The sequence below is a fragment of the Mustela nivalis genome (assembly GCF_964662115.1).
Source record: "Mustela nivalis genome assembly, chromosome: 2".
Taxonomy (NCBI): Eukaryota; Metazoa; Chordata; class Mammalia; order Carnivora; family Mustelidae; genus Mustela; species Mustela nivalis.
Window position 1 is genome coordinate 156,165,683 of NC_139021.1, and position 25,072 is coordinate 156,190,754.

General features: G+C 37.4%; 1 protein-coding gene across 1 annotated transcript in view; it reads right to left on the minus strand.

Moving 5' to 3' along the window:
• The window catches only part of TM9SF3 (transmembrane 9 superfamily member 3), a 71,211-nt gene that overhangs the window by 44,203 nt on the left and 1,936 nt on the right, over positions 1 to 25,072 (minus strand). The window contains exons 2-5 of the mRNA XM_082722147.1: positions 16,420 to 16,615; positions 6,844 to 6,966; positions 3,200 to 3,360; positions 2,100 to 2,177 (exon numbers count right to left, since the gene is read on the minus strand). Coding sequence (XP_082578273.1) covers positions 2,100 to 2,177; positions 3,200 to 3,360; positions 6,844 to 6,966; positions 16,420 to 16,615 — 558 coding nt within the window. The remainder of the gene's footprint in view (positions 1 to 2,099; positions 2,178 to 3,199; positions 3,361 to 6,843; positions 6,967 to 16,419; positions 16,616 to 25,072) is intronic.

Sequence of the window (25,072 nt, forward strand, 5' to 3'; positions counted from 1 at the left end):
GATGTCTTAAGATACTTCAAAACGAACATGTCCCCAACTGTACTCTGAGCTTCCCCTCTGCACCTTCTCCAAATATGGACTCTCTGCCTCAGTGATGGTGGCTCTAACTAACAGTTGCTCAGGCCAAAAACTCTGTAGAGTTCTTGTCAACCTTTCTTTATCTTGCTCTCCACCAGGAAATCCCACCCGGCTCTCCCCTTCACAATATGCTCACAGTCTGACACCTTCTCACCAACTCCTCCACTACACCTTGGTCTGAGCCACTTCCCCTCTCACTGCACTGCTGCAACAGCCTCTTGGTCTCCCTGCTTCTCCCCTTCCCCGACATGGCCTCTTTTCAACATAATAAGCTGAGCGATCCTTTTAAAAAAGAAGTGCGATTTGTCATTCCCTGCGGAAAACACTACCGGGCACTCTCTGCATTCAAAGCCTCCCCAGCAGCCATGGATGGTCTAGCTCCCACTGCTCTCTGACCTCATCCACCCCTCCTCCAGCCACACTGGCCTCCTTGTTATTCCTCAAGCTCCCCAAGCACATTCCCACCTAACAGACTTTTCAAAGGTATTGCCCTGCCTGGAATACTCTTCCGCTGCCCCCCATATCCATATTCCTGATTTCTATCAACTCCTTCAAGTTTTTACTCCAAAGTCCATCTCAGGGGCTTACTCTGAGCACCACAGTCAAACTACAACTAGCCTCGCCTGTGGCACTCTTGGTCCACTGCTCTTTCTTGAAGGACGTATCTTTGAACACACTATACCCTTAACTTAGTATGTCTATTACGTGTCTCCCCCTACTAGAAGGGTAAGCTCCAAGAGAATGCAAATCTTGAACTTCATTCTCTAAATGTAGTCCACTTAGTACCGTGCTTGACACATAGCAGGTGTTCAGTTAATAACTGCTGAAAGGAGAAATATGGGACCTTGTTCTACTAGTGAAAATGCCAAATGGCAGCCTTTCCCTCAAGTTATCAACACCCAATGGCATGAGAAACAAGGCAGGCTCACATGTTCCAGCAGAAAATGTCAGTTGAGAGCCCTCGTATTTTCGAGTACTATCTAAACATTTAAGTTATTTGTGCCTATACCTCAACCATGGTCAAGACTGCATGAACACGACATCTGAAGAGAACACTCTGCTGGTAGGGGAAGTGGAGGAGGTTGGGGAGGAAATTTTAGCTCCAGGAGTAACATGCTAGGACCCAGAGGAAAATTAGAAGTAGTGAGAGGTTCCAGTGAAGTCTGGCAGCAATGATAAGAATACTAGACCACAAAAATTTAGATTACCAATAAACTTCAGAATTCCAGTCCAAAAGATCAGATCAGAAGACAGAAGATGCAAGTCAGGAAGAAAGTCAGAAGAATGGATATATCCCCTTATACTCCATTATCCTCCGATGTCCTCTCATCTCTATCCTTGAAGGAGGAAACCACTAAAATAAAATCCATTTTTTCCTATAAAGAACCAAAGCTACCACCTGTACAAAATCAGCAACAATGCCAGGGGACGTAGGAGCTGAGCTCCATTTGAATCTGCTGGTGGGAAGTGGGGGCATTTCTTCCCAGTCCTGATGTTCCTTTTTATGTGAAAAGACTTCTACCAGCAAAAGTTTCTGGTCTCGCTCCACTCTCATCCCTTCCTTTCTAGAAGCACACATTCTGCTCTGTTTCTGCACATTGTAAGTCTCTCAAGGGCAGGTGCTCACATACAGAAGCTTGAAGTAGCCCAGCACTGAGCACAAGAAGTCAGTCTAATTCTGAGTTTCAATATTAACATGGCCACCTGCCCACAAAATAAGTCACATTTTTCAGTATCAGCATCATTAATAATAAAAGTAAAATTCTGGCTTTTGGTTTGTTTCATCTTTCCTGTGTTACTCAAAATTGGTTTAAAGCATAGGCATGATGAAGGGGGCTTTGACTGCTCCCCTAAAACTCTCTTATCATCCTAGGACTCTAAGTTTACATGTGAAATCACAAGTCCAATGTGTCTGAACTCCACAGCTTTAGCACAGTGCCCCGAATATGGTAGATGCTTGTTAGTGTTTGTTAAACTGACCGAGCACATAATCAATGTCTCAAAATACACAATTTACCTACCCTGTGTTGAAAAAACGATGGATCAAGATATTTGTCAAATCGATCTTCAAATTTTACATCTGACTTTTTCCATTTCACCTGAAAAAAATTTTTTTCACTTAAAAGTAAATGCCAGTAAACAAATTAATAAGCTTATAACAAAACCCTGAGCAAAATTAGTAAAGATCTGGACACTTAGAACAAGAAGCTAGAGAAATTGTAGAAAGCTACTGCCAATTTGAGAAGCTGAAACACCTAAGATAAAAAACTAACCAACTTTCTTCTCTGTGTATTAACAGAACTTCCAACTTTACCTAGAGGGATCACTTCAGTTTTCAAAGACTATTAACTATTGCTGACTTGTATACTTTGACCTGATAAATACATTAAGAACGAATTAACTAGCCCAATTAAAATAAGAATCTATCCATTTTTGACTTTAGATCGTGTTAGTTTTACTACAATTATCAAACTTCTTTAGAAGTTCAGTTACATAAATATCATTTGCACTAGTTACATATGCATGAGTGAAAAAAAAAACTTTCAAAAACTGGCTACTAGCAATGGATTCATTCCAGTTATCAGGGAAAAAACTGGCAAAGAGAGAGGCTACCTACATCAGATTTTTCTTCTTTCCACTATTTTTAATCCTAATGGAACAGAATTAACTTGACAGTTGCAAAGAGCTCTGAGAAGCTCTTACTCTGCAGGAGTATCTTATTCCAACTGATAAAGCAAAACATGGTAAACTATACCCATCCAGCAATTTTCAATACAGCATCATCTCTATCTGCAACAGTAAAAAGGAAAGAGAAACAACAAGGTATGCTGCAATCTAAAAATGTAACCATGAAAAGACATGGCAAGCTTAGCTCTAACTGCTCAGTTGCAATGGTAAACTTTGCTGTAGCCAATGGTAAGTCCTGCAAATGCTGAAATTCTGTAATACAGACCTGAGGCAAATCTCCCTGCTTTTAGAAGGCTTACTTATATACATTAAGGAAATACAGTTTTAATAATATTTTGTTTTACCTTATTTTCATTTATTAAAGTAGTAAAACACACTTAACTGTTGCTATTAGGTCACAAACACTTCTTCTTCTATACATTTTAATACTTACTGAATATGACATCTGGATTTTAGTATTGGGAACCAGTTTCACCTTTCCTTCACTAGTTAGATTAACATCAACAATTCGATTGCCATTAAAACCTATTTCGAGTTTTTTATAGGTCCAAAGATAGTAATCTTCTCCATTTTCATCTGCTTCACCAACAATACCTACAAAAGAAATAACACTTTATATACACTTAAAATATGTTAGAAGCTAAAAGCCCATTAAAAAAGTTTTTATAAACAAGCATATTCTTCATCATTAGAAAAGGCACAAGTACAGGCTGGACTTCTACTCTTTATTAACTACTTGGCAGACCTTCAACAGACAAATGGGTAAAGAAGATATGGTCCATATATACAGTGGAGTATTATGCCTCCATCAGAAAGGATGAATACCCAACTTTTGTAAATCAACATGGACAAGACTAGAGGAGATTACACTGAGTGAAATAAGTCAAGCAGAGAAAGTTAATTATCATATGGTTTCACTGACTTGTGGAGCGTAAGGAGTAACATGGAGGACATTAGAAGAAGGAAAAGAAAGGTGAATTGGGGGCAATCAGAGGGGAAGACGAAGCATGAGAGACTGTGGACTCTGAGAAACAAACTGAGGGTTCTGAAAAGGGAGGGGGGATCAGGGGATGGGTGGGCCTGGTGGCGGGTATTAAGGAGGGCACGTACTGCAAGGAGCATTGGATGTGGTGCATAAACAATGAATCTTGAAACACTGAAAAGATAAAATTAAATTTAAAAAAATAACTACTTGGCAAACATAAACCATGGTCATGCCATGAACAGTCAGCAAAATCCATCACTAATTTAGTCCTCAAAGTTCATGTTTTGTCATGAGTATCACCTTCATTGTACTAATTATCACCGTATTACTTCCTAATTCTTGAAAATTTCAGGGAAGTATAGTCAACATCTGCCACCGTCACCCAGTTAGTAGTAGTCAAACTAAAATTAAAACCAAGTTCTCCAGAGACCCAATCCAGTACTTTCTCTAACAGCCTGAGATCTACACTTTCCTAAGTAAGCTGCACATATGTGTGTATCAATAACAAAACTTAAAATGCCTCCTCTTTATGCTTCAAGTACTGGACCTATCCTTGGGAAATCACCAAAACAAAAGGAGCATTGAGGACAAATGTTAATGAGGCACTAGTTTAAAATGATCACTTTGGTTTTGGTGGGTTTTTTTGAAGATTTTTTATTTATTTATGAGAGAGAGAGAGAGAGCGCACAAGCAGGAGGGGAGGGGTAGAAGGAGAGTGGGGAGCAAACTGCCCGCTGAGCAGAGAGCCCAACACAAGGCTTGATGCAGGACCCTAGGATCATGACCTGAGCCAAATGAAGACACTTAACCAACTGAGCCACCCAGCCACCCCTAAAACGATAATTTTGATCATAGTTTGGGATACTGAAAGAACACCCAAACAGTGTCAGGACAACAGGTGGTAGTTGAGATCTACCCCTTGTACCCTCATACTGTCAGCTAGTTATCTATGTCTATCTATCTACCAAACCTACAGACTTCCCAAGAGACGCATCCACTAAAAGCGACTCCTTAGGTCCTTCCCTCTTTGGTCAATGCATCTCATTAAAGTATTAGGGGAAGAAAAGATCATTTCTTCCTCTTCAGCTTATTTGCTTATTAACCAAAGTTAGTAAAAATAATTTCTCTCAAACTGATACAAATTCAAGGAATACAGTTAATCACTGTGTTTGGGGTTGCAGAGGGAGAATGAAATCTTTCTAATAATTAATTTCACCAAGGTTTATTTACCTATCTACAGTGAAAACTCTGGGAGTGGAGACACAATTACACCTAGTAAGAAGCTATTCTCTACGGGGCTTTTAAAAGACATGGAAACACTTACCCCCAAAAAAGCCAAATAAGAATTTTCCTTCTGCCAAAAATTCCCATAGTGCGGACATTCTCGGACACCCAAATGTACTCTCCTAAACATGGCAGACCCTAGAATCCCAGGGCTAAAAAAGATTTATTTTAGGACAGGAAAGCACAGTTGCCATGTTGCTAAGGTGACCCACAGAAAAAACTGAAAAAACCCTAAGGTTCCAGAGAAGAAACCCAAAAGCAATGGAAAAGAGCACGGGAGGAACCTGCTCTCTCACCAAAAAAAGAGGAGACCCTAACTAACGGGTTCTCTTGAACTACAGGCTCAGAAATCTTGAGTGAATATTCAGCACGTCTTCTTGCTACCCGTGCTGATCACAGAAATGTTGGTGTTAATGTAATATTAATTACAGTCATTTATATGAAATGCTTACTATTTATACCTAATTAACATGCAACAGAGTAGCAATGATGCATACAATTATACCTTGAGATTGACTTTCTTACAAATTTCATCTTCGCACTACATTAAACTCTGGTCTGATATTTTCAGTATTTCAGGTTGCTGCTCACAAATATAGTAGTCTGCTAACAATTTTAAGAATTAAAATATTCATTGTATATAAGAACAGGTGTCCAAAGGAAAAAATAAAACAAAACTAAGAGAATAATATGATCAAACACACTGTCTGATAGCTCACGGTGTTTTGCATTTAAAAACAATTTAATCAGATTCTTAACAAGTTCACCATCTTCATGCAGCCAAACCAGCTCTGGGACCTACCCAGTCACTAGTACACATCTGGCAGAGCCCTGTGTCTTGCAAGCTGTCACCCATATGAGAAACAAAGGGACAAAGAGCAACTGTGATCCCCAAATGCCCTGCCAACTGCAGTAAGTACACAACTACCCAGGTTGGGTATTTTTTTTTTTGGTTTTGTTCTTTTTTTTTTTTTTGACCCTTTTAGAATATTCACTTACTTTATACTAACTTGCTAACTCAGCTCAACAGTACATAAATGTAATTCCTTTCCCTAATATTGTTCTCCTGCAAGGCTACATGTAAATATATCCTTAAAAAATCTAAAATAATTTATCAAGTCCAATACAAAGTTCGGATTTTACACAGGTTTGTATTAACTACACCATAATTCCTCTCCATTAATACAGATAAGAGCTAAAACAATAAAAATTTTTAGGGGGACCTGGCTGACTCAGTGGGGGCAGTAGGGCATGCGACTCTTGATCTTGGGGTTTTAAGTCTGATCCCATGTTGGGTGTAGAAATGACTTAAAAATAAAAATCTTAAAAACCCATGAAAAAAATGTTCAACATATAGTGTTTTGGAAAATAACATAGGAAATACTGAAACAATTCAGGAGACTATCTTATCTAAAAACCATACTACCAGTTCCCCATGAGAGAAAGCCAAAATAAAACTTCAAAATCCTATTTAGTTCCTTTGGTTGTATTTGGTAGAATAAGTCAAAATAAGATACAAAAAACAAAAGGGAGAAGGGAGGATATTTCTGTTCAAAATACCTTTTAATTCCTTGAATCTGAAAAGTTATACTACATAAAGGTCGTATTTTGAGGGAGTTTCATACAAGGTTTGGCAATGTTAAAACCACTTCAAGTAATAGGGGACCATAAAATCATTCTGTGGAAAATACCAAAAACACATTTACTGATTCAGAGTACAATCAAACACCTTAAGACTCATTACATAAGTCATGTTTATTATGCAAATATTTCCAAACTTTAAATATAACACACAATATAATACCTACCCCATATTGGTAAGTCATCTATGTACATCTGGTACCAGTAGTGATTTTTGATAGCATACACAAATGCATCTCTCTTTTCTTTATCTAAGTCAATTTCACAGTAAGTGGCTGGCATCACATCATCTGTATAAGGTAAAAGTTGCAAATTAGCATATTGGTTTGTAGGATAGTTATAGGAAGAAAAAGCCAACATCTCCTGAAGTTAAAATCTATATTCATAATTGCTGAATCTGGGTGATAAGTATATGAGGGTTTAGTATGTAATTTTTTCCCTTTTATAGAAGAACACTGATGAAATAATTTTACATGAGTAACCAGGCTTAAAAAAAAAAACAAAAATAAAAAAGCTTAAGACACATAAGAAAGTTTTCACTTAACATATACAAAAACTCAAAACTATGATCCTAAATAGAACGTTTTCTAGCTATAATATCTCTGAGATACAAATTCATTTTAATATTCTTAGAGATATAAGTCACTAGAGGCCATAGATTCTATGAGGAATCCCAGTGACTCTTCATAATTAGAAAGATTAAAATATAAATCTCTATCTAGCAGGTGTCACTGTTTATAAACTACCCAAAAGTCCCCTAGAGATGATTCATTTAAACTCTTGACTGCTTTCAAAAATACTACTACCACAATATTGTTCAGATAGTCTCTAACCTATAAACCTCTCAAAAACGTACTTATAAATAAGCACTAGGGATCCAAAGTACAACATGATGACTCCAGCTAACACTGCGACATGATATATAGGAAGGTCTTCAAGAGTAAAACCTAAAAGTTCTCATCACAAGGAGAAAATCTTTTTCTTCACTCTTTTCTTCTTTCTACCTATTTGTGATCATTTTACAATATGTAAATCAAACCATCACACTATATGCCTTAAGCTTATACACTGATATATGTCTTTATTTCTCAATGGAAAAAAATGTGCTTATGATCATTAGTTTCTGAACAAAACAAAATCCAAAAAACCTGCAAACACTCTACACGTCCACTGAAATTATTTTTTGTATATGACTTACACAATTAGAATAAAAGATAAATCTTAACAACAACAAAAAAGAAAGCACAGTTGTTTAAGTTCTCCTGTACTGTATTATTGGTTATTTAGAATTTGAAATACAATTCCCCCCAAGAAACAATTTTAAATTTCTTAAATGTTGATTAAAACTTCTTAAATGTGCATAGACTATACCTGAGCCATGATTAAGAGCCAGCTACAGCATTATTTCCACGACAAATAGCAATCTGAGTTATAACTCCAGACACTAACAACTTGTCTCCCTAACCGTCAACAAGAAAGAAAGTTTCTCCATAATATAGCTCAGCTCAGAGTGGGTATCCCAAAACCACAACACCAAGATGGAAACACTAAAGTCCCATAAAGGAGGAATAGGGAAATACTCCTACTTCCAACAACATGGCTCCCATACAGATTTCCTTTTTATCAATGGCCCTTTTAGGCAGGGAGAAATTTAGGATTTTCATGGCAAAAACTGAGGTTGAGAAGAGAAGGGAGGGAGGATTCGGCCATGAGATGGCTATAAAGGGCTCTTCCAGCAGGAACTAGGAAAACTGGTACCAAGAGGTCCCCAGATAGGATTTCCATGGAGTATGATAATGCACAAAGGACAGGAGGCAACTACAGCAACGAGAGATGAAAGAGAACCACAGAGAGGTCCAGGCTTCGGTAGCAACAAACAGCTGTGGGAGACCTCATAGCAAAACTCTGCAAAGCCACCAAATCCCTTGCTGCTAAAATTAGACAGTCACCGACAATTGCCATTAACAATGAGGCAGTGTTACGTATGAAGTTCTGAGATCCACAATACAGCACTGACCTGCACAAAGCTTTTAAGAATCCTCACAGTGTGAACTGTGTTCAGCTCTCTCTTACCCAACCATCTCTCATTCTCTCTCCTTATATTCCAGCCACACTCCACTACCTGCAGACGCCACGCATCCTGTGCTCTCCTGGCCTCTGGATTTTTTTTTTTTTTTTGCCTATGCTGGAAAGTCCACCACAAATGTCCACCCTAAAATACATCCCATCCCCCTACCCTCTCCTCCAGAGTAATCCCTGATTCCCCACCTCTCACACCTCTCAAACCCCACAGCCTGTCCCTTTCTCCTAAGTCCTATGGCTTTCTCTCCATATCTTCCTTTGGTACCTAGGTCTACACCACTTACAACCTCATACCAGTATCTTACTTCTTCAAAAGATCATCAGGTCTTAAGAGCCATGTCTATAATAACTGCATCATTTTCATCCCTAGCTATGCCCATTCTATAGGCGCTAAACAAATAAAAAATTTAGCAAATTTTAAGATGATTTCCCACTTATTTGGCAAAGGAAAACACAAAGTATATTACAGTACGTACATAACATGCATGTGTGTATGATTAGGGTGTCTGCATGTGTGTATGTGTGTATGTGTATATGTGTGTGGGGGGGGAGAAAATGCCAATATAACAAATGAAATTTCGGAGCAGAGTTATCTCAAAATGATTCACAAAGAGGTCTTGAAGAGTATCTTTCACTGATGTAAAATCTAGGAAAGAAACGTGGTCAATGGAAAAACCTATCTTTATGGCAGGCTAGAAAAAGGATCTTGGTTGATCATATGTTAATGAAATTCCCCTTGCAGGCATATGGGCAAATACAAACATCACAAATAATTGAACAGTCTGGTTGCTTAACTAAAACAGCTTTTCTCTCAGGAGGGATCCGCTCTGAAGATAACTAATGTAATGTGCCTGAATATACCCAATCATTATTCAGCATTCTACAGAGCTGGAAAACAATCTGAAAACTCTAGCGCCATAAATCACTGCTATTAAATTATAAAACGACATATCTTTCTCAGATGAAATACATACCTATGAATTCTGAAGAGGATACCACTAACACTTCACCAATGTAAAAACATTACACAGGGGAAAAATACAAAACCAGAGGTATAAAGTGACAACTGTTTTATACAGATTTTTCAAGCAGAAAGCAAGTGCAGCTCCTGGAAACTACCTACCAAATACCTACCAATAAGTCTGTCATCTATTCACAATTAACACTCCAGACTAGAAACTGAACAGACAGTGAAAACACTGAAAAAAGAATGCGGTATTATTTGAGTTCTCTAAGAACATAATCACACCTAGCTTTATTAGCTTCCTCTTTTGATAGCATTACCAAAATGGAAATCACAAATGCTCTACTTTAAATTCAACAGCACTGGACAGTTTTTCATGAAGTCACTATAGACAAATTTATTTACAAAAAAAAAAAAAGGCAGAAACTTGAGTTTTAGTCTGGGTTCTACTATGGATTAGCTATGTGAATAAAATTCATTTAGCTTCTGTGAACCTCAGAACCCTCAGTCATAAAACAGAGATAACATCTATGGTATCTCCTTCCTAGAGTTGTTTTAAGGATTAAAAGTGTCAATACATTCACACTGCTAAGCTTCCTTGGGCCACATATCCCTATGAGAATCCAAAGAAAGTAATATCTTCCTGTCCCTCCCAAAATGTCCCCCATTCACAAAAAACTAAGTGTACAATTTCAGAGAACCCGTGGACCCCTGAAGCCATAGCTTCTGGTTCAACTTTGTACATCCAGAGCCTACCACGCTGCTGGAAGGCAGTGAGCATTTTAAAACTGCTGAATGATCAAAAAAATGGACTGGAAAATCTGGTATAGTCATGTTAAGCATATATATGAGTATTGATTAACTGACCAACCTATCTGCAATAGAAACAGTACAATTCTTCTAGATGACTAATTGGCAATACACATCAAGAACTGCCTTAAAAATGTTTATATCCTTTGACTCAGTAATTCCACTTCCAAGAATTAATCCTAATAAAAGACTCAGAGATGCATTAAAATACCCATGTGCTAGGGTAGCCAAATGCATTATTTCCAACAGGAAAAAAAAGGACAAGGAAGGGAGGAAAGAGAAAGGAAAGGAAAAGACAGGAAAGAAGAAGGGAAGGGAGATGAGGGAAGAAGGAAGGAAGGAAAATAATCAGAATATCTTCTAACTGGGAAATGGGGGAAATTACAATATCCAAGTTGCAGAATACTACATAAACACAGTTTTAAAAAGTAATTAACAATATGAAGATAAGCTCATAGATGTTAAAATAAGAAGAGTAAAAACTAATTTACATATAACTTATTAAGAGTCAGTAAGTAGTTAATATCTGACAAATACTAAACACTATGTGTTACAAATTTTTAAAATCATATATATAGCATGAACCCAATTTTAAAATATTCTAAATAATGTGGATGAATGTAAAGAAAGAAGGAAAGATGGAAGAAATGTTGATGGTAATCACATCCAGAGCATTTTTATTTTCTTCTTCATATTTCTCTGTAGTTTCTAAATTTTGTACACCAATCCTATATCACATCAAAATCAGAAAAAAATACATACATACACATCCTTTGGGGGGAAGAAAAGACATCTGAAGTAGAACAATGTTATCAATGGCTTGAATAAGAATTTATAAAAAGCCCACGCTATTCAAATTTGCAGGTAGCACAAGGTTTAAGGAACTGCTAACACCAAGAATACAAAAGATCTAGATTCAAGATTCAGTACAAGATTCAAATTATTTGGCCTGGCTAAAACACTTCGGTTGAAACCAGGAGAACAAAATATGGCACTGAGCTTCCAGACTTCCAATTAAACAAGGCAGATTAACCACAAGTATGTGTCTCTTCCCTCCTGAAACTCCATTAAAATGTCAACAAAGGAATGAAAGGGATGTAGTACACAAGGACAAAAAGAAGACAGTAAGAAAAAAAATCTCAACGTACATTTGGAAAATTGAAAACGAACAGAAGATGGCAAAGCAGAGGAAACCATAACATAAGAAAGGGGTTTGGTGTCACAGAACCCAAGAGACACCTGAGACACACATCAAAAAGCAGAGAACAGATGGAGGGCTGAAGACACAGGGGAACTGTATAAAAATATGTTTACGGAAGGCCTGGATGCCCAAGTCCCCTTCTCCACCCATTACAAAGCCAGATGAAGAACCTCAACTACCCCTTACAGTAGATCAGAGGCACCTTCCCCTAGAGAACTCCACCACAGAGGCTGCAGAATTTGGGCAGCAGGGAGAGTAGAATCCAGGGACTGAAAATAGGGTGGGGGGATCAACTTAAATAAAAATCTTTAGGCTGAATGAAAGAACCTGCCACTTCCCCAGCCCTTTCCCCACTCTTTGGCAATCAGGCATTTACCACCAGATGGATATCTGGAAGGACATACTGCATAGTGGTTAAAAGCTCAAACTCTAGGGGCGCTGGAGTGGCTCAGTGGGTTAAAGCCTCTGCCTTCGGCTCAGGTCATGATCCCAGGGTCCTGGGATCAAGTCCCGCACATCGGGCTCTCTGCTCAGCAGGGAGCCTGCTTCCCTTCCTCTCCCTCTGCCTATCTCTCTGTCTACTTGTGATCTCTGTCTTTCAAATAAATAAAATCTTAAAAAAAAAAAAAAAAAAAGCTCAAACTCTAGCACTGTGTTCCCTAGGTTCAAATCCTTATTCTGCCACTTTCCATCTGTGAATCTTTGGATAAGTTACTTACCTCTGGGCTCCAAGTCCCCATCTGAAAATACATCTTATAACATTGAGGATGAAAATCATCAAGAAAGAGAATCACTGAATTCAAAACATGTAGGACTCTAACCAGCTCCTGGCATTTCTCTCTACCTGTAGTACTCTCACTTATCATTTTACTCCAGAGAAGTAGAAGAAATACTTATAAAACAATTTCATCCCTCTGTTAAGTTAGGATATTCAAACAAAAGAAAATTCAAAAGATCAATAAAACAAATGGGAGGAAAGACTCCTTTAGAAGCCATCAATTTTTCAATAATATCCTTCATTATTCTGCAAGAGTTCTCACATAAGGAGAAGGGGAGTGGACAGAGACCTCTCCTGGTTAGGAACTAATATTCCAGATCATCTAAAGATCACAATGAGCCAGTTATCTAAAGAACAGATAGGCACAAATTGCCATGCTACACAATTTGAGAGCTTCCAATGTCTTAATAACTAAGGATAGGAGAGTGAGCAAGAATGTCACATGCCTGCCTGGCATAACTAACTACAGTACCCAGCAGGCTAGTGCAACAACTTGAGGATAAATCAAATCCTACAATCAGTAAACTAATTTAATGTTTCATAATTGCTAGTACCAAATTAAGTCAGAACTACAGACCTACGTTATGTGCTATTTAGTATCCATATCAATGACCATTTTTAAAATGTAAACTATGTATGAGGAACTTTGATAAATGTTCTACATAAATTACCTCACTTAAATCAAACAATTCTATCAAATAGATACTTTCCCTCACTTCAGAAGTGAGGACAATGAGATCAAAGAGGTAGAATAATTTGTCCACGACAACACAGGTAGGCAGAGGCATCACGAGGATGCTGCAAGTCTCTCAGACTTATTTTTTCCGCTCCACAATGGTCAAGTTCCAAGAAGTACCCTCTAAAATCAGAAGAAACGAATTCAGGCCTGGCTGAAAGATACCCGATTTAATTCTGCCTTTTTAATTTTCTCTAAATGTGCTGAATTTAGTATTTTGTCTAGTGGAAGTATATAACATTATTGTGAGGGAAAAGGTTGTGCATAAAATCTCAAGTAAGAGGCATCCTACATTAGACTTAAAACTATTACTAGCTCCCTAAAAGTCTATTTAGTGACCTTCATTTTATGAAATACCAATCCATTTAGCCTGACAGAATCTACTAAATTTAAAAAAAGGTGTTTGTATACCTACGTGCATGTGTGTGTGTATACAGTATTTCCTAGTTTCAAAATATTTCCAAAATTTTATTTTCTTATGTCCTCAGAAGAATCTTTAAAAATCAAATACTTGAGAGATGAAAAATTAACAATATGAATATTTCTATAATTCACATAGGGACAAAAGGTTCTAGTTTCTGTGGCATTACTAATATGCTGTAATATGACTTGGGCAAACATTTCATCTCTGGGCCTCACTAGGGGAAAATCAGATGACACAATCTCTAAGGTGCATCCAACCTTTAAAATTCTATGATAGTACAAAGAACCAGGAAACCTCATAAAACATCCTTCAAAGCATGATCAACTATGTCTTTGAACAGGGCAAGCAAGGGACTACAGCAGAAAGAGAACTCTAATCAGCATTTACTTTTTCATCTCGACCATTTAATTTAGCAGCTCCCTTAGCACATCCGTGTTGGAGGGACAGAGCTGACAAGATTCCAAGGAACCGCCAACTCTTGGGGAATAACACCTGGCTAGTTCTTGTTCTTTTCATCTTCAGGTGCTCAGTCAGAAAGTAAAGTAAACCCCACTTTTATAGCCCATGAAAACTGTTTCTCTCTATCCAATCTTTCCATATCAGCCTCAAGGAACTAATAAAAAAAGAAAGGTGAAGATAGCTGAATGACTATTTTTCTTTAGTAAATAGGGTGAGGATTTCAAAACGCTACGAAATCTGTCCATGGTAGCAAACAAAGTAGGACTCAGAGTTTTTACCTATCTGCTCTCTCTGGTTCCTCTCTAGTAAATTAGAAATGTGCACCAAACATGAAAAAGGAGAAATTTAAGTGAATAAATACAGGATTGAGATTTTCAAAGATCCCACAATCTAGTCTTAAGTTTCTCCTAATTTGCAATTAAATATTTAGGTTACCTGATTAAATTAAAACACAGGCCTCAGGGCATGTTTACAGTAATTCATAAAGTTATAGGCCAGGCCCCTGTGGTTTAAATTTACAACTTAATTTTATAATTAAGCCTCAAAGAATATAGTGGAGGAGTGGAAAGGGGGAGAAGAACGCAAATACATATATCGATTTTGAACAACGGTAACAAAAAAAATACTCTAAACACAAGAATAAAACTTAACCACCCAAAACTAAACATCTTTAAAATATTTTTTTAAAACATCTCAAATCAGGGAGGCTGGGTGGCTCAGTCAGTTAAGCCCCTGCCTTAGGCTCAGGTTGGTGATCTAGGGATCTTGGGATCAAGCCCCACATTGGTCTCCTTGCTCAGCAGGGAGTCTGCTTCTCCTTCTCCCTCAGCTCCACTCCACCCGATGCTCTCTCCCTCACTGGTGCTCCCTCTCAAATAAATAAAATCTCTAAATAAGTAAAATCTCTCAATTATATCCTCCTCTCAAAAGTGCAAAAATAAAAAAACTAATAAAGTGCAAAAATACCAGAAGTCAGTATTTTACGTTTGCAGACAATGAAGTCAAAATTAGAGTAAAGAACTTCAGTAAAATCAATACAGTAAAAGAAATAGGATTAAAATTCAAAGCTCCTGATTACAAGATCCAAGCTCTATTCAAAAATCAAGATGCCTCATCAAAGATCCTGTAAAAATTCAATTACTCAGGCTTCTGCTCACTGAGTTAAAAATGTCTATGCAGGAAATACACTCTCTGGCAAATTTCACAGAGGAAAATTAAAAGTTTAAACATACTTAAAGGGCCTGATAAAATAGATGCCAGCATAATAAACAGATGAGTATTTCTTCCAATTTTAACAAGTCTTTGACCCAAAATTCTTTTTAAGTTTTTATTTGTCAGAAAAAGAGAGGCGGGGAGGACAAGCAGGGGGAGCAGTGGGCAGAGGGAGAAGCAGGCAGGGGGAGAAGCAGGTTCCTCGCTAAGCAAGGAGCCTCATGAGGGACTTGATCCCATGACCCTGGGATCATGACCTGAGCTGAAGGCAGATGCTTAATCGACTGAGCCACGCAAGCGTCCCTGACTTAAAATTTAAAACCACACTACCCTCTAAGAACTGAGGGAGTAAAATTAATACATACTGATTAATACATTCTGAGCCAAAGGTACAGTTTGGATTTGAGGCTTTACACAAGATTTTTTAATTTTTTATTTTTTATATTTTATATAAACATATATTTTTATCCCCAGGGGTACAGGTCTGTGAATCACCAGGTTTACACACTTCACAGCACTCACCAAAGCACATACCCTCCCCAATGTCCATAATCCCACCCCCTTCTCCCAACCTCCCTCCCCCCTAGTATCCCATATACCCCACTATATCCCTGCACCTCCAAAAACTGTGAATCTATGAAGGCCTTTCCTGATCACATACATCCAGTCACTAGAGAGTTTACCAGAAATCACTTTTCAGAAAGAAATAGCGTAGGGAAATAGAATTTTATTAACAATTATTTATTATTTTACAAATATTCCAAATAAATCTTTGCTACTAACATACTTTTCTAAATGCAATACATTTAACTTGTAGATTAAACATTTTTTAGAGTCTAGAGCTGTGGTTCTCTAAGATCCATTAGCAATGCCTGAAGACAGTTTTGGTTGTCACAACTGGAGGGTGCTACTGGCATCTACTGGATGGAAGCCAAGAACTCTGCTAAACATCCTAGAATGTACAGGACAGCCTCCCACAAAAAAGAATTATCTGGTTCCAATGTCAATAAGGCCTAAAATGAGAAACCCTGATCTACAATCTAACTTGTATTACAAGGACTACTAAGGTTTACTTACCTTTGAATTTAATATCCAGACCACTAAATTCCAATTCAACTCCTTGAAGTGCTTCTCCCAGAGTTTCATGGTAATGACTGATACTTTTTTTTGACCCCACACAGAATGGAAGTGAAAAGTACTTATATGTTTCTTGGCGATTATGGTAGGGCCCAACAGTATTCATCCATAAAACGACTTCCTCTTTATCTTGATACTGAAACAAAAAAAAGCATATCATGATACTTTTTTTCTTAAATCTAATTCAAATTAAGGGAATATTTGTTATTTGTGCTAAACAAAAGTATACTGTCTCTGGGAACCTATAAAATAAAATACTTTAAGTTTACTTTAATCTGATGACCAATGTCCACACCTTAAAACAGACACTTGGTGAATTTTACAATAAAGTCAAAATCAGAGATCAAGACCCTGAGATCAAGACCTGAGCTGGGTTCAAGAGTCAGATGCTTGAACAACTAAGCTACACAGGTGCCCTGACACTTAGCGAATTTAAAAATTTTATCTTCTGATTGTGGTCTCAGGCAGATTCTTCTTAAACTTTGTTTTAGAGAAGGTATATGAACACAGTCCAATAGCACACAAAAGTCCAATAGCACATCAAATAATGATGAACCCAGAAACAACATTATTCACCGAGCTAATATGATCATGGAAGGAAGAAAGAAAATCAATAGCTTACCCAAAACCCATGTTAATCATTAGAAACTTAAAAAAAAAAAAAATCTAATGTTGCCAGCAAACACAAATAAAATTTCATCTACTTTCTAATCTTTTCCATGGCCACTGGTCAAAGTACTAGAAAGGAGAGAAATGACTGAACAAAAGGAAGAGAAAGCCACACTATGGAATCCCCACAGTCCATTCAAGCCATCATGCTATTCCCAGCCCCGCTGGGAGACATACATATAGCCTGAAAGACATACACTGTATGCATATTTCTTTGAATAAAAAACTATGGTTCTCCCCATCAGTAAATACTGTATGTAGCTAAATCTGGAATGCAGTTCAATGACTTTGGGTAGGTGACTTCACCTTTCCAGCACTGGGGATGTACTAAAGATTTCTAAGATCTCAAGTTCAAAATTCCAATGATTCTATGAAAAGCAATTACCCAAATAATTTTAAAACTAGTAATCCTAATCAGCAATATAAATTGAAGACAACACTGGATACAATTTATGTCAACTAGTAGTATAGAAGTTAAGGCATGAACAATTACTTAAAGAGTGCCTGCCACATACCAATAAATTATGTTTGTAACTGAGGATACAGCTTTGAACCACACATGTTCCCTGTGCTACTGGAGCTCAGATAACTGGAAAGATTGACACTGAACAATTATAATAAAGTAAGGTGCTACGGAGCATGTAACAGAGGAAGCTACCCAACTAACCAAACTACCAAATTCTTATCTCCAGTGCTCCATTTAAATTATACAAAGGTTTTTGTTCAAAATCCAATCACTCCAAAACCATACTCATCCCAACCAAATCTAGCCTTTCTTTCCTCTTTGTTTTTCTAATGGTACCACCATTCTCTCAAACAGGAGACTCAAACCCCAAGTTCCTCTGTATTCCAAAAAATACTGACTTGTCTACTCTTACCCAGAGCCTCTACCTCTTCCTTTTGATTCACACCACCAGTACCCTATGACTTAGATCTAATCACCTCTTCTTCAAATATAATAAATATCTCATTGTTCATATAAAATATCATCCAGATCATTAAGAAAATAATAAACTATCCTACTTTTTGAATATATGAGACACATACCACGCATAGTGGTGTTAAGGATACACAACTGACCCCAGAACAATGCAGGGTTAGTGTTACCAACACACCCCACAGTCAAAAATCCATTATGTAACTTCTGACTCCCCCAAAATAACAACCTACTGTTTACCAGAAGCCTTACTGGCAACATAAACAGTCAATTAACACATTTTACTATGTTATATGTATTACATACCATATTCTTACAATAAAGTAAGTTAGAGAAGAGAAAATGTTAAAAAAAATTATAAGGAAAATACATTTTATCATACTGTACTGTATTTATGGGAAAAAAACACTGCATGTAAGTGGACATATGCAGTTCAAACCCATGTGGTTTAAGGGTTAATGTACAGATAAATAAAATACTGTCCTTTCCTTTAAGAAGTTCACAATCCATAGTGGAGCCAGACAAGTAAATGCTTAACAATGAATATGTTAAAATTAAGGTAGAAAAGGGCTACTCTAGCAACAATAAAGGAATGATTAATTCTGCCTTGGTAGAGAAGAGTCAGAATGAATAAAAATACAGAAAATCATAAGTGGTTTCAAGTGAATTCAGAAAAACAATTGTATATAATCTTCACATATGAAGGAATGAATCAAAGGTCTAATATATCCATACATCCCCACTCAGCTATGCATGCCACCACTCTTCCATCCAACGCTCACAGTCACACAGCACCAATCAATCAAGGTACTCCCTTCTGCTAAATATGTATGGTTATAGCATAAGAATTCTCAAAGCAGTGACCTAAACCAATCAATTATCAACTAACCAGAACTGGTATTAGAAACAAGACCTGCTTGCTAGGCAGAAAGCTCTCCACATAGTGTAATGTACACAAAAAACATTTAATAAATACAATGGGGAAACACTGACAAATGGTGAAATGTAAAGTTCATTAGCAACTGACTTAAAAAAAGCTTGAAGTATGTGTACTGACTGATATGTGGCACTGCTTGCAACAGTACCCTTTTAGAGAAAAAAGTAAGAGGAGGTAACAAAATACACTTCGTTTTAGAGAAGGTATTGTATAAACATAGTCCAACAGCACACGAACATCCAATAGCACATCAAATAATGATGAGCCCAGAAACAACATTATTCACCACGCTAATATGGACATGGAAGGAGGAAAGAAAATCAACAGATTTTCTTAAGATTTTTTTTTCCATTTAAGATTTGAATGAACAAGAGGACCCATCACTAAGGACCTTGTCATTAATCCTGCTGAGAACGCAGCAATGTTTAAATGTTACTTGTAAAAATAAGCACAAGAACACTTTCTATAAATTCCAATACTCATGCTTCCTTTAAAAACAGACAAAAACTTGAACATAAATACTTGTTAAAATAGGGCTTTCGTTTATTTTATACAAACTGAAACATAAGATTAATATAACTGAAGGGTCACAGTGTATGTTCATCTACACATTCTGAAGTCACTTATTTTAGCCTTTCATGAAACCTGAACAGGGCAGGAGGCTTGTCATGACATGACAGAAACTGCACGGTCACAAAACCTACACCATTCTGTAGCCACAGAGTCCTTTTGGGAAGAGGACTGAAATAATAATTAGAAATATATGTACATATTTAATACACACATCTTCATACATATACAGACACAGACACATACAGGGGGTGTGGTCAGGGTTAACATTAAGTCAAAAATGCCCCTTTTCTTTTACACTATCCTGGTCAACATAATGAATTTAAAATATTACTTTTCATTGCAGTTCTTGATTATCCCTGACAGTAAGTGCTCCCAAGAGAAGAGTTCTTTTTCAAGACAGAAAATGTGTCTTAAAAATATCTTGAAATTAGAAAATATCGAAAGACTTAGAACAACTTTTTAAAAAGGAAAAAAAAAATCTTTCTGTAAAGCTGCTGAGACAGTCCCTGACCTCCACCACTCTGCCGGAAGAGAGCAACAGGTATCTCTCTACTCATGGCTAAAAGGCTAACCTCATTCACTTTCAAACATTCCATGAAGTCCTAACAAGCTCTTTTAAATCCTTTCCTTGGAAGAACTCTGAGTTGGCCAATGACACTGAGAAAGATTGAGTTTTATAACTTCCCTGCAGAACATAACCAGAAAAAGGGGAGAAAAAAAGCCAAGGAAGCACAGCAGTGAATGAGGGGATCTCTGAGCACGGCGGTGGCTCCTTCCATGAGGCCTTCCTGGGAAGCAGCCGAATGAGAGGAGACCAATTCAGACTAGCTGCTTTCTTCACCTCACCGTTCCTTTCATTTTCTAGTTCTCACTGTTAAAATGAATTTCTGAGCTGTCCACTCTAGCCAAAATGGCTTATAATACGGTCTTCCCTTCATTTCCTTTCCTACCTTGTTTCTCATGCCATTCTCCCAAATCTATAATGCCCTCCTTCTCTCCACTTAGCCACGCTCTACTTATCCTTCAAAACCACTCAAATTCCTCCTTTCTCAAACCCTTCAATTCTGATGAGGTAAAGCCTTTACAGACCAATCCCTAACATGACCTCACCATCTTTTCTGACAGTATCATTAGCTAACACTTAATAAACACATACTATGTGTTAGGCATAGTTCTATGGTCTTTACATGAATATTTAATCCTCGCAAAATTTTTAATATAGATCCTAGTATTTCCCCATTTTACACACACAAACTAAAGAACAGAGATGTTAAATAATTTGTCCAAGATAATATAACTAACTAGTATCATGCTTACAAATTTGGGACTACATTTTTTCTAATCCCTAGTCAGTTTCATTAGCTAAAAAGCAAAAACTAAATGAAGAAAATATGAAAGTACAGTTGTACAAAGCAACTAAAGACAGTACTGAATAGCGAACAACTTTTCCATTTGAACCTTTAATCTGTCCCCAAGAAAAAACCTTCCTAGGAAGCTACTTGTGCTCTAATTTCCAAAGGCATGACCTTTATTCTCAAGATGTCACCAATGTTAGGCCTCTCTTACTTAAATACTGTTTACGTGCTGGAAAAGGGGAGACACAGAGGTTTCCCTTCTTGATAGAGACCATGAATTACTTTTTCTCGGGAGGAACACTTTAGGAGATAGAGTTACTGTTGTACTCATGTAAAATCTGAATAAAGAAATAAGAATTTATATATACAGGCAAAGCACTAATGGCTCAGAATAAGCACCCAAATGCCACTACTTTCATGGGATGAAGTAAAAAATGCATGTTTTAAAATTATGTATCTGAGAAAGCAAAAATCTAGTTCTGAAAGTGTTTCAGAAATCATAATTTCAATGTCTTATTTATTTAAAACACAGCACAATTTTAATACAAATAAATGATAAAATATAGAAGTATATTTTGGGATAGTCCCTTGAGATAACTGTGCTCTCTCCCTCTCTCTCAAAATAGCTTTGTACCTAAATAAACTTTGAGTCTACCATAGAGTACAGCTGAAAATAGGACAACGAATTATGGCATTTCCTAAAACTGATCTATATTAAAGTACTCACAACTTCACCTGTAGTAAAGAATTTGTTCTCTATAAATCTTCAAATAAGTTTTAAGAGTTCCTATACTTTTTTTTTTAAGATTGTTATTTATTTATTTATTCGCCAGACAAAGAGACACACACACACATACAGCACAAGAAGGAATACAAGCAGGAAGAGTGGAAAAGGGAGAAGCAGACTTCCTACCCAGCAGGGAGCCTGATGGTGGGGAGTGCAGTGGCACATCCCAGGACCCTGGGATCTTGACCTGGGCGGAAGGCTAACGCTTAACTACTGAGCCGCTTAACTACTAAGCCACCCAGGCGCCCCTCTTGGGGCTATTCTCTTAAAAACAAAGACAAAAGGCTGCTATTTGCCAAAGGAAAGCAAACAAACTATTCCTAAAATCACTCAGTGGTATAACTGTTTATAGCAGAGGCTGATTGTAAACTACACACAGATCAGATCCTTCTAACATTATCTACCAGAGCTACAATGGGCCATGAAGAAATGGGGAGTTTAGCCTAATTAGAGCCCTAAGTCACAAAAGGAATCCCAAACACTATGCATCTTAAATGAACAATGGTCTCGATTGGTTCACTGTGCTTTAAGCAATAGGGTTTCTGGCTTCCAACACCACATGTTCTTGTTCCTAGTAGCTCCCTAATTACTCCAGTCACTGAACAAGCACTGATGAAATACCACTGTGCCAAGCACAGAACTGGGGTATATTAACAGACTTTAAAAAAAAAAAAAAAAAAATGACTTTGTGACCCTAAGGAAACAGAACCCATAAAACTTCAAGACTAGTACAAACCATAAAATGCATTAAGATTCTGGTGCCGTGCATTATTGGTTTTTGGTGCTGACATCCTTACATACTATTGCTACAAGGCAAATAGAAAAACCAAGGACTAGAGAGTCAGTAGGCCTCTTCAGGTCATGGGGAAAATGAGTGTGTTGGATTAAATGATCTCAAGACTTCGGAGTTCTAAAATTCTGATTCTCAATTTGAAATCTTTTTAACAGAGTCCTTTGGAATCTTGGGAGACACAGTACTCTAACTACAGATGTTTCCAAGTTCTCTGAGTTTCAGAAAACCAAATAAGCATAAACCACACCTTCTACATCCTTGACTCACTCTAAAAAGTCTTTTTTATGGCCCTTAATCACATATTAAGGGCTATGTTTCATGAAAGCGCTCGTTATTTTTTTACTCCAAACAATATGTCCTGCAATCCATTTATGATTCTAGTGTAGAAAGGTGAAAGGACACATCTTTATATATTCTAGATGTTACTATATAGCCTCTAGAAGTCAACAGCGTATTTCCTTCTCATTATCCTTGTGAGAACATTATAAGAGCTCTGCATTAAAAAGTGCATAAAAAGGACGCCTGGGTGGCTCAGTTGGTTAAGCACCTGCCTTCAGCTCAGGTCACGATAGTGATATCCTGCGATCATGTCTGGCATCGGGCTCCCTCTGCCTGCCACTGCCCCTGCTTGTGGCCTCTCTCTCTCTGACAAATAAATAAAATCTTAAAAAAATAAAAATGCAGGTCTCCTTGTTCAACATTGATTAAGGAGTTCCTGGCTGGCTCAGTCAGTGGAGTATGTGACTCTTGACCTCAGGGTCATGAGTTCAAGCCCCATGATGGATGTACAGGTTACTTTAAAAAAAAAAAAAAAAAAAATTAAAAATTTCTAGGTGGTGACAGAAGAGCATCAAATCAAGCAAAGTATCCAATGCTTGCACATAGTATGTGAGTGCACAGGTCAAATGCCCATTAAATGGGCCCTATCCTTCCTTAATGCTATCCAAACATTTCTTCAGTAACAACCCATTAATGGAGCTAGACTTACCCAAAAATTTCTTTAAGAAGTTAAAAATAGGGGCGCCTGGGTGGCTCAGTGGGTTAAGGCCTCTGCCTTCGGCTCAGGTCATGATCCCAGGGTCCTGGGATAGAGCCCCATATCGGGCTGTCTGCTCAGCAGGGAGCCTGCTTCCTCCTCTCTCTCTGCCTGCCTCTCTGCCTACTTGTGATCTCTGTCTGTAAATAAATAAAAATAAAATCTTTAAAAAAATAAAAAAAAGAAGTTAAAAATATTATCAATACAGAGAACTACTCAATTTAATACCAAGTGTTTTACTGTCCTATTTTTACAATGAAGGGCTGCAGAGCATATTCTATGAAAGTGTAAAAGACTGAGTTCAAATCCTACCTCCTTCCCCACTGGTTGTGTGGCCTCAGACAAATAACTTAACCTCTCTAGTGTTGGTTTCCCTATCTATAAAAAGGGTATGGAGCACCTGGGTGGTTCAGTAGGTTAAGCCTCTGCCTTTGACTCAGGTCATGATCTCAGGGTTCTGGGATCCAGCATCACTGAGGCTCTCTGCTCAGTGGGGAGCCTGCTTCCCCGCCCCCACTCTCTGCCTGCCTATCTGCCTACTTGTGATCTCTGTCAAATAAATAAATAAAATATTTTTTTAAAGGGTATATATTATCTATCTCACAGGTTATTTATATTTAAAATAAGAGTTAATATATGTAAAGTACTTAGAACAGTGCCCAGCACATGTTGCCAACAACAGTCCTATTAGTTATTATTTCTTTCTGGAAACTATCTTCACAGAAAGTTAATCTAAAGGGCAAACTAACTTCTGAGAATTGCTCTCTAATTCATAATTCAACCCCCCCCCCAAGTTTTTATTACATACCTACTCAATACCATTCCCTTGGCAATTTTTCTCCTCCTTCAATATCATTCTTTCTTCATTAGCTACTTCCATGCTCTTGGGGAAAAAATCCACTTGACCATAACCTTTTCAGTACTTTTACCTGACTAAGGTGAATGCCCAGTTTCCAAAAAATATTTTAAAGAAACTTGGGAAAAGTAAAAATTTTGGCTAATAGAAAAAAAAAAAACACTTATTTAAATCTTATACTTATGGCTTAATGTTATTCTTCCTACAACATTTTTGCTTTTTAAAAGCAAAATGGGGCACCTGGGCGGCTAAGTCATTAAGTGTCTGCCTTAGGCTCAAGTCATGATCCCAAGATCCTGGGATCGAGATCCACATCAGGCTCCCTTCTTGGCAGGAAGCCTCCATCTCCCTCTCCCACTCCCCCTGCTTGTGTTCCGTCTCTCGCTGTGTCTCTCTCTCTCTGTCAAATAAATAAAACCTTTAATAAATAAAGTATAACCAAGTGAGACCAGTTCAATCTAGACACAAATAAAATGAAATGGATTCTAAATCTTTCTGCCCAGCAATTATCCCACACATACTATATCCTCTCAAAAAGCATTTCTCATATATTTTACATTCTATTACTGGTATAAAAAATTGAAATGTTCCCGGCAATAAAATTTCAGTGCAATCTGTGTTTATACTTTACATCTATAAATTAAACTCAG